At 43.5% G+C, this 17,813-nt stretch overlaps 1 protein-coding gene and 1 long non-coding RNA gene across 2 annotated transcripts in view; one reads left to right on the top strand and one right to left on the bottom strand.

The window, feature by feature from the left end:
- Positions 1-300: 300 nt before the first annotated feature.
- On the bottom strand, positions 301-7,895 carry LOC309621919. The gene is made up of 2 exons (XR_014240332.1): positions 7,767-7,895; positions 301-1,977 (listed from the first exon to the last, which is right to left on the bottom strand). It is a non-coding gene; the product is annotated as an uncharacterized lncRNA (long non-coding RNA).
- A 4,220-nt stretch (positions 7,896-12,115) lies between these two features.
- The window catches only part of LOC309621921 (uncharacterized protein), a gene marked incomplete at both ends in the record, with an annotated part of 36,761 nt that continues 31,063 nt past the window's right edge, over positions 12,116-17,813 (top strand). The window contains 3 exon segments of the mRNA XM_082409205.1: positions 12,116-12,655; positions 12,661-12,826; positions 12,884-13,002. Of these exon segments, the coding sequence (XP_082265331.1) occupies positions 12,116-12,655; positions 12,661-12,826; positions 12,884-13,002 (825 nt within the window).

The raw sequence follows: 17,813 nt of genomic DNA, 5'->3' as shown, positions 1-17,813 counted from the left end.
AAAGAATTTTATGAGTTCAATTGTTTACTCATTCTCAACTGAGGAGAAATTATTTGGTCCAAATATCTGCAATGGTTTATGACTTGCCCTTGGCCCCAAACTCTAGTTGGATCTTTCTAGTATCTATAGAATCACAACATACTAATAGACACTATCTATCAGAACAATTCCTAGGCTTTCATCTAGATCAGCTCTACTGGTCTAAGAAACTATTATTTTCTACTGTCAACTCCCTCACTCTCAGAATAGATGCAGAACATGATAAATGACAACCTCAAGTATATATAGCCAACAGATCTCTTCTTGTCTAACTGATGCATTCAGTACTTTATTTATACGGACAGTATTTCTCAGGATACAGTGTACCATCCCTGAGTCATTTCCTCTTCCCACTACTGTCCAATTTTTCTCAAAGTTAATGTCTCCAAAGGGAAGAGTTAGGATGTAAATGAATAGAAGTACACAGGAGGCCTCAAAAAATACTGGAACACCTGATTAGACTTCTATTGGTACATTCTGTCTTCTGAACTAGGGGGCTGAAAGTGAGACTGAGATAAAAGATTTTCCTACCTACAATCAATTAAGTAAGCTTGTTTTATGTCTCGTAGCCACTAAGTGAGTTTTTAAAATCATAGCCATGCAGGTAGTGAAAATTTCTTCCAGTTCCTGGTTATAGGCTTCATAATCAATCCTAACATATGAGCATTTTGTGGTTCTTTTTTTCAGTGGCATCACAGTGGGAAATCAGGAGCAATTATATCGGGGCTTTAACTCAGTTACCATTAGATACTAGTTGGGTCCTCTTAAAATTAACAGAAAATCTGCGTAAGACCAGGGACAACTACTTTCTTTTTAATTTCTACACCTATAAAGATGTCTATTGACAAATCATGAACAATTTATATCTAAACTGAACCAAGTCAACTCCTGTGGACCAATCAATATGTTATCCCAACAATCAAAACCCCGCACCATACCAACTCTGTATCCTTATAATTTTCCACAGAAAATATTTATTCAGTTCCTCCACAGGATGCTATTCATTTTCTAAATCTGCAGTTCTATTGTGGTGATCTCACAGGGATGTTGTGGGATATTTTAAAATTCTAGAGAAAGAGTGATATGTAATATCTGGTGTACAGGACAAAAACTAATCGCTAAAGATAGTTTAAAGTTTCAACATTAGATACTGCTACATTCCTTTCAATGCTGCTGTCTGTATCTCTGCAGAGTTGGATTTTTGACGGTTTCTGTAACAAAAGCAATAAATGAGGGTGGTTGTGTCCAATCTCATCTCAAGGTTTGAGAAACTGTGCCCTAATAGCCACACATATCTCGTTAGCAAGTAATTATGCATATTTCTGAACAAAGTAAAATGTTTTCTTTCAAACACAAAACGAAAAATATTTTTGCTTATTAAGCTGTAAGATCAAAACGCTAAGTATTTTTATACCCTAATAACATAATAGCTTAGTGTCTGAAAAAATACTTCATGTATTTATATGCTGCTGATGATTTATATCCCCACGATGATGAGAAAAGAAATCACCCAAACACTAAGGTGACTGTGAACAGAGAAAACTTGGAAACCTTTGTCCTAGATGGAGTCCACTAACCCAAACAAGTAACTGTTCATACAATTTTCTTCAAATATTTATCAAATGTTTGAGTGTACACAATACATCTGACCAAATAACTCACCTATCTGAACCAGAGCCTGTGTCATGAAAATCTCCATGTTTCACTTAAAGATTAAAGAGCACTGAGCTTTCATATGTCATCCAGAATTAAACAGCCAATCCACAAATAAAATTTCAAAAAATAAAATTTTGAATAATTTCTGCATAATACCTGAGTGTGAGCTCTCAATGGTGGTGTCTGACTTGGAATCCAGAGATGAAGGAATTTGTCTTAATTGGGGAACATAGTACATCTTTGTACTACCAGAAGGCTTATATGGCAACAGTAAAGGCTGGCCTAAGGACATAAAGATCAGAATAATTAATAAGAAAACATTTATTAATTAACTGAACAAATATTAAGCACCTTTAATGTGCCAAGCAGTGGTCAAGATTCTTGGAATGTATCAGTAAACTAGCATTCTAGAAGAGGGAGATAGACAGTAAACAATTAGCATACTAAATAAGTAAATCATCTAGTATTTTTATAAATTATTAGTGACATAAAAAATTAGAAAATACTGGGACTTCCCTGGTGGTGCAGTGGGTTAAGAATCTGCCTGCCAATGCAGGGGACAGGGGTTCGATACCTGGTCTGGGAAGATCTCACATGCTGTGGAGCAACTAAGCCTGTGCACCACAACTACTGAGCCTGCGTGCCACAACTACCAAAGCCCGCCCGCCCTAGAGCCCGAGCGCCACAACTACTGAGCCCATGTGCCGCAACTACTGAAGCCCACGTGCTCTAGGGCCCTTGTGCTGCGAGTACTGAGCCCTCGTGCTGCAACTACTGAAGCCTGTGCGCCTAGAGCCCACGCTCTGCAACAGGAGAAGCCACCACAATAAGAAACCCATGCACCACAACGAAGAGTAGCCCCTACTCACCACAGCTAGGGAAAGCCCGTGTGCAGCAACAAAGACCCAAAACAGCCACTCCCCCCCCAAAAATTAGAAAATGCTGAGGAAGATTAGAAGTATTTGGGAAATTGCAGCAGGATGCAGTTTAAATAGAGTGGTAAGGGTAGGATTCATTGAGAAGACGACTTCCTAGCAATCTATTCCATATTTAGATGGCTCTAACTAAGAAACACTTTATCTTATATTGAACCCAAACCTGGTCGTTGTTAACCCCTACTACTGATCTTTGAAGGTTCTCCCTCCAGAGTCATAGAAAGTAAATCTAATTCTCTTCTATGTGGCAGATTTTCAAAATAAGTTTCCCATTAAAAAAGTATAACTTCTCAATATTAAAAAAATACACAGAAATAAAAAAGACAAAGTCTTACCACTCAAAGATAACTATTATTAATATTTTAATGTATTTCTACAGGTCTTTCCTCTGTATTTCTTATTTGTTTACATAGTTGTGTATAGTATGTATAATGTGGAATTCAGTTTTTCTACTTTACATTGATAATAAAATATTCATTTTATTTCCTATCGTCACATTTTTTATCATTCTACTACACATTAAGTGTATTTAACCCTTCTCATAATGTTAAAAATTTAGGCTGGATTAAATTTTCAATAATAAAGAATTCTGTAATAAAGACTTCCTGTTTATAGCATACCCATTCTCCCCTGCTGCCCCATTTCACATAAGTTTTCTGATTTCAGAGTGAAAAATTATGTCATTTATAAAGTTTCTTTTTTTTAAATACTAACTGCTAAAATTCTTTCTAAAATGTCTGTGACATGGTAGTAATTTGATTATTATAGAAGATGAAATCTTTTTCTTCTTCTTCTTATTTTTTTGCTTCATTGGGTCTTCATTGCTGCACGCGGGCTTTCTCTAGTTGCGGTGTGGGGGGGCTACTGTTCGTTGTGGTGCGCGAGCTTCTCACTCTTCTCACTGCAGTGGCTTCTCTTGTTGTGGAGCACAGGCTCTAGGCACGCAGGCTTCAGTAGTTGTGGAGCATGGGCTCAGTAGTTGTGGCTCGCAGGCTCTAGAGCACAGGCTCAGTAGTTGTGGCACACGGGCTTAGTTGCTCTGCGGCATGTGGGATCTTCCCGGACCAGGGCTCGAACCCGTGTCCCCTGCACTGGCAGGTGGATTCTTAACCACTGCGCCACCAGGGAAGTCCCTGAAATCTTTTTCTATACACTTGTTTTTCTTTCATGATGTGGTAGAAACTCTCTCTCTCTCTGTAACAGCATTTTGATATTTAGCTGGGTACATACTGCTCATCTGTACACTGTATTTCCCAATCTCCCTTGCAGACATGTATGGACATATGACTAAGTCTGGGCCCATAGGTCAAGGGTGAGAATAATGTCTGCAACTTCCAGGCATCCCATTAAAACACTCCACCGGCTGCTGCTAAAATTTATCCTCCCCATTACTCTTCTTTTCCAGTATTTTCTTTATTAGTCTTCCGGAAAAAACTTAAGATCAATTAAACAAGTTCAAAAGAACAATTCCATTAGAATTTTGAGTAGAATTACATTAGAGTTTAAATTCATTTGGGAATAAATGACATCTTTAAATATTCAATTTTCCCATTCAGAAATATCCCATCCCTCCTTTTAGTCTACTCTCCTTTTCTATGCCTACACAAAGGATTAGTATTGCCATCACATGAGTCCTATAAAATTCTTGTTTAGGTTACTCCTCAGTATTCATGGGGTTGTACTGCTCATTCAAATAGAATTTTGTAGATAGCTACCACTTCTCCTGATTAAACACAACAGCTTCTTCAGTTTATCCTTATGGACCATGGTCTTCTCTTGCATCCTGTAATCACCTCTAGATGGACTCCTAGTTGCCCATGTCTAGTTTATAAAAATCAAAATACTCTAGACAGAGTCTGATAGTCCCAGAGTAGAATGAGATCTCCTTCATTCTGGACGCAATAACAACTTTTATATTACTTAGAATTGTGTTACCATCCTTGACCACTCCATCATTCTGATGATTTGACATGGAATCCATATTACTAGTACCCTGCTTCCAACCAAGGAACTGACTTCATAGTGAAGGAAATGAGACAACAGGCTGATGCCTAAAGGGAGTCACTGTTCTCCTCACAAGCCTGATCACCCACAGCTATGGTAAACTCAAAAACAAAAAAGCGAGTGAACAATTTACTGATAACTGTCATGGCACAAGCTGGGAGGCATCACTTTCTGAGGCTGGAATGCTAGCTTGCCAAATACGGCATGTGCTCAGAACCACATATGGCACTTGCCTATCCTACAGACAGAATGCATATATTTAGGAACAAAGGCAGAAGCCTTTAAAATCTTTTGCTTTCTATCTCTGTGACTCTGCTTTGTTTGATGGAAGATCTTAGAAATAAGGGAGGGGCACTTCTACCGGGAGACAGGAGCCATCTAGTCATTTTACATTCTTTATGTCACTGAAACAATACAGGGAATAGGATGCCATAGTGTTGACTAAAACTACAATTGACCTTAACTATCAGGGAGAAATAAGGTTACCTTAAAAGAAGAAAGTCAGTAGGAGTATGGCTTACACCTAGGGGACCACTTTACCAAGCCTGGTCATAGAAATTAACAAAAAATGACCTTAAACCTATGCAGGGCTAGCAAAGCCTTAGACTACTTAGGAATACTTGTACCAACCTATCAGGCAAAGCCCCAGCCAATGAGAACCTGGCTGAATTCAAGGAGAATGAAGAAATGTATAGAGGCTGGAAGAATTTAAATAACAGGAAAAATAGGCTGTAGCCTCTACTTCTCTTTGGACGTTGCTGTAGTCATTATTGTTAGAATATTGACTTAGTAGTTTTCTTCCTCCACCAGTGTATATAAAGCTTGGTGGTGATGGTTAAATTTACCATTTAGTTCAAAGTTTGCAGAAAATGGACAACAACAATTGGGCAGAATTACAATGGACCCAGGGCAAGAATGGCTACCATGTGGAGATGGAGAATTCAGAGGCAAGATAAGTGGCTTTTTGAAATTCTCAACAACTTTCTGTTTGGATGCAGAAGTCTTAAAGTTACTTTGGACTGCCTATCTCTGGGGGAAGAAGCGACTATTCAGCAAATAATGGTTGTTCCTGGGAGAGAAAGAAAGGACTGCAGAAGGGTAAAGAAGAAAGTCCAACCATAAACTTTATTCCTTCAAAAAACTTGCAAATGGAACTAAATATAAACATATAGCATATTACTCTTAATTTGTTAATTCAGAGCAGTGGACACATAGTCATAAATTCAACATGCTATTCTGTATACTTTTAAAATATTTTTAAAATTTTACTTCTGAATCCACAGAGTTAAAAATCTTTTATTATTAAACCAAATAATATTTCTCTTTTAAAGGAGTCTTTTCTACCAAGTACCTGTATGTAAAGGTAAGACCGTGAACTGTGGGCTCTATGTAGACCGATCCATTTGATGTCAGAAGAGGTATAAAATACACTTTCACAGTTGGATTTCCTCTCCTGTGCTCTGCCACCAACATGAAAACAGCATACCCAGAGTAGCCTGGGTTTCAGTACAAGGCATGTGGAACAGACCCAAACCGTTTTTGCATCCTGATGCCAAACTCCAACTGACTCATAAGCCCATGAGTGAGGAAAGCAAATGTCTGTTGTTACGAAGCACTGAGATTTTCGAGGTTCTTATACAGTATCACGGTGGCAATAGGTAACTGACACATTAAAGGTGTTCTGTGTGATATTGATTAGACTATACATTTGGGGGGCATAATTTTATATCACAATAAAAATGTATAAGATATATAACCATCTCGGGTTTCCCTGATAGCGCAGTGGTTAAGAATCCGCCTGCCAATGCAGGGGACACGGGTGCCAGCCCTGGTCCGGGAAGATCCCCCATGCCGCGGAGCAACTAAGCCCATGTGCCACAACTACTGAGCCTGCGCTCTAGAGCCCGCGAGCCACAACTACTGAGCCCATGCACCGAAGCCCACGCGCCTAGAGCCCGTGCTCCACCACAAGAGAAGCCACCGCAATGAGAAGCCCGTGCACCGCAACGAAGAGTAGCCCCCGCTCGCCGCAACTAGAGAAAGGCTGCACGCAGCGATGAAGACCCAACACAGCCAAAAATAAAATAAATAAAAGTAAAAAAAAAAAAAAGAAAAGAAATATAACCATTTCAACATATAAATGTATTTATTCAAATTAAATTCAGTGCAATTTACATGTGGAACTAAGCAATTTTCTTTATACATTTAGGCATATTCCATTTATACCTACAGACAGGTAAACTTTTTGCACAAGTAGGAAAACTTAAAATATATTTTGAATAGATTTGTACAAACTGTTGAATACTTTAAAATTAGTAATTGAAAGTTCCCACCCTCATTTGGAGGTAGAATGGGAACTTAACTTTCCAGTTACTGGTCTGAAAAAGAAAATAACTTGCTATAATTTTGAATGTTATATAGTATAAGCACTATAAAAATATCACTGTCATGATAGCATAGGAACACTCTAAATGTAGACCTTATGGTAGAAATTGCTAGCTGTTCACCAAAACTCATTTCTTCTTCATCCTGGAAAGCACAGCTAAACTATTCCTAGTCAGTGGAAAGTGATGTGGGCCACACCTAGGCCTAGCCCATAAAAGCCTCCCAACATGTGCTCCTCCATGCTTTTCGTCCCTTCCAGTTGACTATGATGATGAATCCAAGGTTCCACGTTTTAAAGAAAGCAGAGTCACAGTCAACCTGGGTCCCTGCTCAACGTTTCTTGAGCAAGAAATAGACTGGTATTGTGTTTGCTATCTGTTCACTGTATCATGCAAAACAATAGTAAAAGAAACAATGCCAAATAGTTATCTACCTCCCTAAAATTGAACCTCTATAGTTTTTATGTTTTCATGAACTACTTGCATTCTTATGACAAGTATTATGAGTTGAAAATACGTCAGCCACAAGTAGCATGAGTTTCACATAGGTTGTTAACTTCACTAGAAATTGAAGTAAAAACATAATAAATTATATTCTCTTCATAGCTATGTAAATAAAAGATGTTTTAATCATGTACAACCTAATGCTTAAAATTAAAATTAGGTTTTCTAACTAGAAAGACCCAATCAAGAAATTTCTTAGTTAATGACACACAAAAGTTGGTAATGTGACCTAAAATTCTCTTACCATCTGTGCCATGAAGAACAGTAATCTGTTGGACTGAAGATGATGAAGCAAACTTGACAGGAACTTTGCCCAACTTCTGTGTACTGAGGTCTGGAATATCATGTCCACGATCTTCAGCATTAACAAAAATCTCAGATGAAAACATGGTTTTTCCTGGACTCTCTGTTGTTATCTGAGTGACTGCATCAGATGATAATTTTCCAGAGAAGGGAGAAAACGGGGTCTTAATCTCCTTTGGTGATCTGAACAAAAAAGAGAAAGCACACAGCAGGTCATATCCTTGGCTTATCAAATACTGTAATTTCTTTCCAAATGTGGCTTCAATATTTTTTGGAGACACATCCAACTCAAATGGTTAAGTTATTTCTGCAGTACCCTGTGCTTTTTTACATACTTATTACAGGGTGATCATGCATGAGTTTACTTTTACTTATTTTAAAATCTACTTTTATTTTGGATTTAGAATGCTATTATATAAGGAAAGGGTACTTTTCAGTTGAAGTGGAAAGATATCCATTAAAAAATAATTACTGGAAGTCCACTATAAATTAGGGGACTATGCTAAACGCATAGAGTGTACAAAAATAAAAAAGAAACAGAGCCTTTCCTCAAAAAGTTTATATGTCAGTGGGGGAACCAGAGGTTTTTAAGGTTGTAATTATGTATATAGATTATAAAGAATCCATATTAAAACATAATGGAGTAAATAAATGAGTGTATAAATAAATAAATAATAGGAGGGAGGGAGAAGACAAATCTTGCCAACAGAAGAATTCCATATGTAGGTAACCTCCCCCCCGCCCCCCCCCGGCATCCATCTCCTCCCCAAGGAGGTGGAGGTGAAGCTTAATCTTCCCCTTAAGTCCAGTCCTGGGCTGGCCTTAATGATTGAATTCCAGAGACAGTATAAAATGGGAGAAAAAGTAACTTTACAGTGGAGAAACCAAGCAAACACCATGTTATGCAAGTGATGATGTTTCACATCACCAGTGATGTCACGGAGACACTACATACTCTCTGTTATGATGTGATGAGACGGTTACTTCGCTTCTGCGGTATTCTTTGTCAAAACCTATAACTCCAGTCGAATCATGAGAAAAACATCAGCCAAACCCAGACTGAGAACAATTCTACAAAATATCAGACAAATATTCCTCAAGACTGTCAAAATCATGAAAAACAAGGAAGGAATGAGGAACTGTCATAGACCAGAGAAGACTAAGGAGACATGACAACTAACTAAGTGGAATGTGATATACTGGATTGGGTCCTAGAACAGAAAAAGGTCATTAACAGGAAAACTGGTGAAATCCAAAAAAAGTCTTAAGTTTAGTTAATAGTAATGTATAAATGTTGGCTTTTTAATTTTGAAAAATATACTATGGTAGTATAAGATGTTAGCAATAGGAAAAACTGGGAGAGAGGTAAAGGGAACTCTGTTTGTATCTTTTCTGCAGATTTGAAATTATTTGAAAATGAAAAAGGTCATTTTTAAAAAATGGAGTAATACTGTATTGTATTATATCACAGAAGAAGAAGACCTTTTAAAAGGTCTTTTAAATCTCTACCCTCTATATACTATTCACTAATTAAAAGGACAATTATGAGAAAAGAAAATAGGCCCATCTCCCTTATGTATACAGAAGCAAAAATCATACACAAAATGTTAGACAATCAAATGTAGAGTGTGTGAGTGAGTGAATGTGTGTGTGTGTGTGTGTGTGTGTGTGTGTGTGTGTGTGAATTCCTACCAAGTTGTTTTACTCCAGAAATGCAAGGTGAGTTAACATTCAAATATCAATAAATGTCATGCACCACATCCATAAAATAAAGGAGAAAATGTATATGATCATATCAGTATAGTCAGATAAAGCATTTGATAAAATTCAATAATTATGTATGATTAAAAACTCATAGCAAAGGGAAACTACAAAAAACTTTAGAGCCACCATCCTATTTATAGTGAAATGTGGAGAACGTCCACTGTAAGATTAGGAACAAAATAAGAATGCCAACTCTTACCTTTTCTATTCAACCTATTAGTAAAAGTATTAAATGGCATTAGCAGTAAGGCAGGAAAAAGAAATCAGAAATATAAGGCTAAGAAAGGAAGAAATCATACTGTCACTTTCCATAGTTGATATAATTAAGGATACAGAAAATCCAAAACCATCTACAGATAACTTATTAGAATATCAGTTAGTTTTTAGAAGAGTTGCCAGATAAGAGACCAAACATTAAAAAATTCCACTAACATTTTTCTGTGTCTGAAAAGTTATAAAATTAAAAACTAAAAAATATGCCATCTACATTATCATCAAAACATCATATACCTAATAATAAGTGTAATAAAAAATGTAAGAACCCTATTAGAATAGAAAACTATTGATATATCATAGAGAGAAATTAAAGGTGATCTAAATAGGATTTCTGCTTTGAGGCAGGATGTATAGGCATACCTCACTTTATTGCACTTCACTTTATTGTACCTTGCAGATAATGCTTTTTTTTTTTTTTTTACAAATTGAAGGTTTGTGGCAACCCTGTGTCAAGCAGCTCTACTGGTGGTGCCATTTTTCCAACAGCATTTGCTCACTTCGTGTCTCTATGTCATGTTTTGGTAAGTCTCACAATATTTCAAACTTTTTCACTATTATACTTGTTACATGATCTGTGATCAGTGATCTTTGATGTTACTATTGCAAAAAGATTACAGCTTGCTGAAGGCTCAGATGATGGGTAGCATTCTTAAAGTCTACTTTCAAATTAAGATATGTACTTTTTTTAGACATAATGCTATTGCACACTTAATAGACTACAGTATAGCATAAACATAACTTTTACATGCACTGGGAAACCAAACAACTCGTGTGACTTGCTTTCTTATGATATTCTCCTTATTGTGGTGTCTGGGACCAAAGCCATATCTCCATAATAATATGCCTGCACTAGGTAGGCACAGGCCATCACTCCTGCTGCAACGAGCAAACAAACTTGAATAAAAGATCATCGAGCTAAGGAAGCAATCAAGAAACAATATCAACTAATATGCTAGAGAGGGACATTTAGAGATTTGGAGCAGGGGTTTGGTGTAGGGAGACATACTCCACTGGAAAAGAGAAATCACCATATCTTTTGATGAACTCATTTGCTGGCATGATGGAGTGAAATCTAGCAGAATGTCAAGCCGATTTCCCCCACAGGACATTTCCTTAGTGTCAGGGTGGTATAGGATGATGGGGGACTGAGCCAAGAAAGCAGAGTGAAATTTCCTGCACAGTCATGGCACTAACAAACCAAATCCCGCTAGATAAAGGGGCCTGTGACAATCATTAGGTCTCCTCTTCAAGACATTTGCCAGTTTTTGAACCTATATAAAGCAGGAAGCTAAATACCTAATGCCTGAGGGAGAGAACTTTCCAAAGTGAGGAATTAGAGACCTACCAGACTCACAGTAAAAACCCAGAAGTGCCATCCCCAAGAAGGGGGCTGAGTCAGAAAAAGTGAAGTCATCTGCAATGTTTCAGTGTTTATGAGACAAATTTTCACTGAGAAAGTGTAACGGCAACAAATACATAGCTGGTCTCTCCTTACATTTGCCATACTCTGAAGCTGTGAGAACTGAGAGCCTAAAGAGCTGAATTCAAACATCTGAAAGACTGAAGTCAATAACTGACTGTATTTATTGAAGAATCAAAGACCTGTCAGGCTCACAGCAAAAATCCAGGGAGGCCACAAATTAGGAAAAATCATAGGTAGGATGAGACAACTAAAGCTCCAACCCAGTTCTGACCTAGTAAAATTCCTGAAATGACTGAAATGATCAGCCACTCTGATTAACAGAGAAAAGGGTAAATCTTCTCTGGTGCAAAGTAATAGCATCTTCAGTCTCTATGAATTTTTTATTCACCACGTCCAGCACACAATCAAAAATTATGAAATTCCTGAAGCAGGAAAAAGTGACTAAAACTTAAGACAAAAAAAAAAAAAAAAAAAAAAAACCAAGAAAAATTGATTTAGAGGGAATTCAGATTCTGGAGTTAGCACAGAACTTTAAAATGACTATATTGAGAGTAAAAGATGGGGATTAATAGATTAAAATATGGAGAATCTCAACAGAAAATTGGAATCAATTTTAAAAAATCAAATACAGATAAATGAAAAATAAGAAAACTGATCCCCAGCAGACCTTAGGGAATACTAGAAGAAATTTTTTTGGGCTGAAGTAAAATGGCCCAACATAGAACAGAGCTGGGCTCTCGGTCCCATATTGAACTCGAGTTGGAAGAGGCGAGTCCGGTCTCAAAACGGAGGTAAAACCGCCGCCCGGTCGCCCCCAGCCCGACTCCGGCCGCCGCCGCCGCCGGGGGGAGGAGGGCCATGATCCAAAGGAACCAGAACAGTTGAGAAAACTGTTTATTGGTGGTCTGAGCTTTGAAACTACAGACGATAGCTTAAGAGAACATTTTGAGAAATGGGGCACACTTACAGATTGTGTGGTGATGAGAGACCCCCAGACAAACCGTTCCAGGGGCTTTGGTTTTGTGACTTACTCTTGGGTTGAAGAGGTGGATGCAGCAATGTGTGCTCGACCACACAAGGTTGATGGGCGTGTAGTGGAACCAAAGAGAGCTGTTTCTAGAGAGGATTCTGTAAAGCCTGGTGCCCGTCTAACAGTGAAGAAAATTTTTGTTGGTGGTATTAAAGAAGATACAGAAGAATGTAATTCGAGAGACTACTTTGAAAAGTATGGCAAGATTGAAACCATAGGAGTTATGGAAGACAGGCAGAGTGGAAAAAAGAGAGGATTTGCTTTTGTAACTTTTGATGATCATGATACAGTTGATAAAATTGTTGTTCAGAAATACCACACTATTAATGGGCATAATTGTAAGTGAAAAAGGCCCTTTCTAAACAAGAAATGCAATCTGCTGGATCACAGAGAGGTCGTGGAGGTGGATCTGGCAACTTTATGGGTCGTGGAGGAAACTTTGGAGGTGGTGGAGGTAACTTTGGCCGTGGTGGAAACTTTGGTGGAAGAGGAGGCTATGGTGGTGGAGGTGGTGGCAGCAGAGGTAGTTATGGAGGAGGTGATGGTGGATAAAACGGATTTGGAGGCGACGGTGGTAACGATGGTGGTGGTCCTGGTTACAGTAGTAGAGGAGGCTATGGTGGTGGTGGACCAGGATATGGAAACCAAGATGGTGGATATGGTGGCGGTGGTGGAGGATATGATGCTTACAATGAAGGAGGAAATTTTGGAGGTAACTATGGTGGTGGTGGTGGGAGCTATAATGATTTTGGAAATTATAGTGGACAACAGCAATCAAATTATGGACCCATGAAGGGGGGCAGTTTTGGTGGAAGAAGCTCGGGAAGTCCCTATGGTGGTGGTTATGGATCTGGTGGTGGAAGTGGTGGATATGGTAGCAGAAGGTTCTCAAAACTCAGAAGAAAAGGGCTACAGTTCTTAGCAGGAGAGAGAGCGAGGAGTTGTCAGGAAAGCTGCAGGTTACTTTGAGACAGTCGTCCCAAATGCATTAGAGGAACTGTAAAAACCTGCCGCAGAAGGAACGATGATCCATAGTCAGAAAAGTTACTGCAGCTTAAACAGGAAACCCTTCTTGTTCAGGACTGTCCTAGCCACAGTTTGCAAAAAGTGCAGCTATTGATTCATGCAACGGAGGGTCAATTAGATGTACATTCCTGAGGTCTTTTATCTGTTGTAGCTTTGTCTTTTTCTTTTCATTACATCAGGTATATTGCCCTGTAAATTGTGGTAGTGGTACCAGGAATAAAAAATTAAGGAATTTTAAACTTTTCAATATTTGTGTAGTTCAGTTTTTCTACATTTTAGTACAGAAACTTTAACAAAATGCAGTTTTGAAGGTGTTTCCTTGTGAGTTAACAAGTAAAGAAGATCATTGTTCATTAATATTTTGTATGAATTTTGCTAAAGTTAACTGTAAAGAAACACCTGCTGACTTGCAGTTTAAGGGGATCTATTCTCCCCATTTCCAAACCATGAAATGAATGGGCTCTGACATGTGGAGAGAATAGATATTTGTATGTTTGCAATGTGTGTTTTAGATAATAGAATTGGGTATTTAAATTAGCATATTTGTGAATTTAATAGCTTTAAGATTTACTTCAAATGAAAAATCTCAGAATTCAAAAAAAAAAAAACAAAAGAACAGAGCTGGGAGCGCGATTGGCGCTGCCTGCGGGGGAGGAGCGCCGCCGCCGCCGCGAGCTGGGAGCTCGATTGGCGCTCCCTGCGGGGGAGGAGCGCCGCCGCCGCCGCCGCCGCGAGCTGGGAGCTCGACTGGCGCTCCCTGCGGGGGAGGAGCGCCGCCGTCGCCGCCGCGAGCCGGGAGCTCGATTGTCGCTGCCTGCGGGGGAGGAGCGCCGCCGCCGCGAGCTGGGAGCTCGCTTGGCACTGCCTGCGGGGGAGGAGCGCCGCCGCCGCCGCCGCCGCCGCGAGCTGGATTGGCGCTGCCTGCGGGGGAGGAGCGCCGCCGCGGCCGCCGCCGCGAGCTGGGAGCTCGTTTGGCGCTGCCTGCGGGGGAGGAGCGCCGCCGCCGCCGCCGCCGCGAGCTGGGAGCTCCATTGGCGCTGCCTGCGGGGGAGGAGCGCCGCCGCCGCCGCCGCCGCGAGCTGGGAGCTCCATTGGCGCTGCCTGCGGGGGAGGAGCGCCGCCGCCGCCGCCGCCGCCGCCGCCGCGAGCTCGACTGGCGCTCCCTGCGGGGGAGGAGCGCCGCCGCCGCCGCCGCCGCGAGCTGGGAGCTCGATTGGCGCTGCCTGTGGGGGAGGAGCGCCGCCGCCGTCGCCGCCGCGAGCTGGGAGCTCGCTTGGCGCTGCCTGCGGGGGAGGAGCGCCGCCGCCGCGAGCTGGGAGCTCGCTTGGCACTGCCTGCGGGGGAGGAGCGCCGCCGCCGCCGCCGCCGCCGCGAGCTGGATTGGCGCTGCCTGCGGGGGAGGAGCGCCGCCGCCGCCGCCGCCGCGAGCTGGGAGCTCGTTTGGCGCTGCCTGCGGGGGAGGAGCGCCGCCGCCGCCGCCGCGAACTGGGAGCTCGATTGGCGCTGCCCTGCGGGGGAGGAGCGCCGCCGCCGCCGCCGCCGCCGCCGCCACGAGCTGGGAGCTCGATTGGCGCTGCCTGCGGGGGAGGAGCGCCGCCGCCGCGAGCTGGGAGCTCGATTGGCGCTGCCTGCGTGGGAGGAGCGCCGCCGCCGTCGCCGCCGCGAGCTGGGAGCTCGGTTGGCGCTGCCTGCGGGGGAGGAGCGCCGCCGCCGCCGCCGCGAGCTGGGAGCTCGACTGGCGCTCCCTGCGGGGGAGGAGCGCCGCCGTCGCCGCCGCGAGCCGGGAGCTCGATTGTCGCTGCCTGCGGGGGAGGAGCGCCGCCGCCGCGAGCTGGGAGCTCGCTTGGCACTGCCTGCGGGGGAGGAGCGCCGCCGCCGCCGCCGCCGCCGCCGCCGCGAGCTGGATTGGCGCTGCTTGCGGGGGAGGAGCGCCGCCGCCGCCGCGGCCGCGAGCTGGGAGCTCGATTGGCGCTGCCTGCGGGGGAGGAGCGCCGCCGCCGTCGCCGCCGCGAGCTGGGAGCTCGATTGGCGCTGCCTGCGTGGGAGGAGCGCCGCCGCCGTCGCCGCCGCGAGCTGGGAGCTCGATTGGCGCTGCCTGCGTGGGAGGAGCGCCGCCGCCGTCGCCGCCGCGAGCTGGGAGCTCGATTGGCGCTGCCTGCGTGGGAGGAGCGCCGCCGCCGCCGCCGCCCCCGCCGTCGCAGTCGTCGTGAGTGAAGAAGCGCCTCGGTGACGCCTGGTGAGGGCCCTCGCCGACGCCTGGGCTTACCTGCCGCCCGGCCAGCTCCGCTCGTTTCCCGTCCCCCGCGGCCCGGCGCGGGGCAGGCCTGCCAGGGCCATGGAGGACGAGGTGGTCCGCATTGCCAAGAAGATGGACAAGATGGTGCAGAAGAAAAACGCGGTGAGCGCGGCGGGCGGCGCGGGCCGGAGGGAGGCCGGGCGGCGGGCGGGGGCCAGTCGGCCTGAGGGGGCTCCCGGCCCGCGGTGAGCGCGGCGGGTGCTGCGAGACGGCGGCGAGGCCCGCGCTCTGGGGAGGGGTTCCTGGGGAGGGGGGAGCTTCGTGTCCCGCGGCCGCGTCCCGGGCAGGGGTTCTGGGGGGCGTCCTGTCCCGCAGCTGCGTCCCGGGCAGGGGTCTGGGGGGCGTCCTGTCCCGCAGCTGCGTCCCGGGCAGGGGTTCTGGGGGGCGTCCTGTCCCGCGGCCGCGTCCCGGGGAGGGGGTCCGGTCCCGCGGCCACCGGCGCTGGGATCCGCCCTGGGCGCCCGAGGCCCCTCGTGATTAGCGCAGCCCGGTAAACTCTATGGAGGCATCCTCCTCATTATTTTAAACGTGACGGTGGTAAAGCCTCGCTGGTTTAGCTGAAGAGTGCAGAGAGCCCTCCCTGTTTGAAAGAATTGGTTCTCTTTCCCGGGCTCATTGGCCAGCAGCGAGAAAACAACATCAAACAGAGGTTTGTGATCAGTTTTAGACATGAAACTGTTCAAGCAAAACGTGAATTTCCTGGATCTTATTTTTGAGGAAGGCTGAACATTCCCTTGATTGTCTCAACTCCCCTGCATGTTTGCTTAGCAATTAAAAAAGGTGAACTACGCCAGTGTACTTGGCAAGTTGCTAAACTTTTTGGAAAAAGTGGATCTTGTTAGGCCGCGGAGTGCGGGGAGCTGTGTTTAAGGCATTGCCGCCGACGAGGCTGTGCTGCCGGCTGGATTTGGACACATGTCGTTGCTGGTCCTCTCAGTGGTTTACAGTTGCTACCGGTGGCGTTTTCTGTCACTGATAACGTGTGCACGTGAACGTGGTCTCTTGCGGTTTGTATGAGGTGCTCCAGTTTCTGCATTTCTTTCCACCTGTGTGGGCCACTCTCAGTCCCTTGCTTCCGAGTCGTCTGTATTTTCAGCTAAACTTCTGAAATTCTAAGTCCAACGAATGTGAAGGAGAGAAGGGCTGCTCTGATTTGCACAGCACTTTGGAGTTACAAAGCGTTTGTGCAGAATTCTTTGGGGACTCACGACAGCTGTGTTGCATTCATTTTACAGAATAAGAAACTGAGTCAGACCAAGCAGTTCACCTCCTTAAATGAAGTGTGCGTTGTGGATTAAGCCAGGACCCGAGTTTTCTGCTGGGCAGCATGCAGAAGTAGTGTTAAACACCGAATTCTTAAGACTTCAGACTTGGTGTGCGCCTCTTTTCCTTTAACAGGTGCATTGCCCGGCGTGTAATTTCATACCCTGTTCATCTGTCTTTGCAATTTTGGCTTTTTAAAGGATTTCCTGTTTGTTTTCTGTTGCAGACGTTGCCGGTGCCATTTATTGTTTCTGTTGATACAGGCCTTTCATTCCTCACTGCAAGTGATGAGTTCTGTATATTTGATTGGCTGAACGTTTCTGTTATTCTGTTTAAACTGGCAAGTTTTTTTTCTTTGCCTAGAGAACCCTAGACTCCCCTAGTAGAAGCTGGCTCCTAGGGAAAAAGGCCGTTTCTTGGGTAATTTTTTTCTCGAACTCAGGCTATAAAATGTGTACCTTTTAATCATCTAGTGCACTAGGTGTTTTTGTTTGTTTCCTTTCCTTGAAATAGACGTTTCCTAGAAATGAGGAATTCCTTAGTGAGCAAGTATGGAGAAGACCAGTTTGTATTTATCTGCAGTTCTCAAATTATAAACATATAATGCGTCAGCAGGAGAATGAGGATAAGCTCCACAGATGATCCTCAAGTCTCACTTTTCTTTTCAAATCTTATATTTCTAGTAGTACAGAACTTTACCAATATAAAAACTTGCCCCCCCCGCCCCCAAAAAAAAGAACACAACTGCAGGAAAGAACAAAGAGCACTTAAAGTGTGTGTGTGTCTAATATATACATGTACATATACCCAGGTACATACACCTTTATATTTATATGTTATTTTGTAAATAAGTGACAATAATAATGTCTTGTGGAGATGTAGAACAGAAGTATACAACGAAAGCACAAAC

The sequence above is a fragment of the Balaenoptera borealis genome, assembly GCF_965194805.1.
Source record: "Balaenoptera borealis genome assembly, contig: HAP1_SCAFFOLD_1173, whole genome shotgun sequence".
NCBI classification, from domain to species: domain Eukaryota; kingdom Metazoa; phylum Chordata; class Mammalia; order Artiodactyla; family Balaenopteridae; genus Balaenoptera; species Balaenoptera borealis.
Note: the sequence above shows the minus strand (reverse complement) of the source record. Positions and strands in the feature narration are given on the sequence as shown.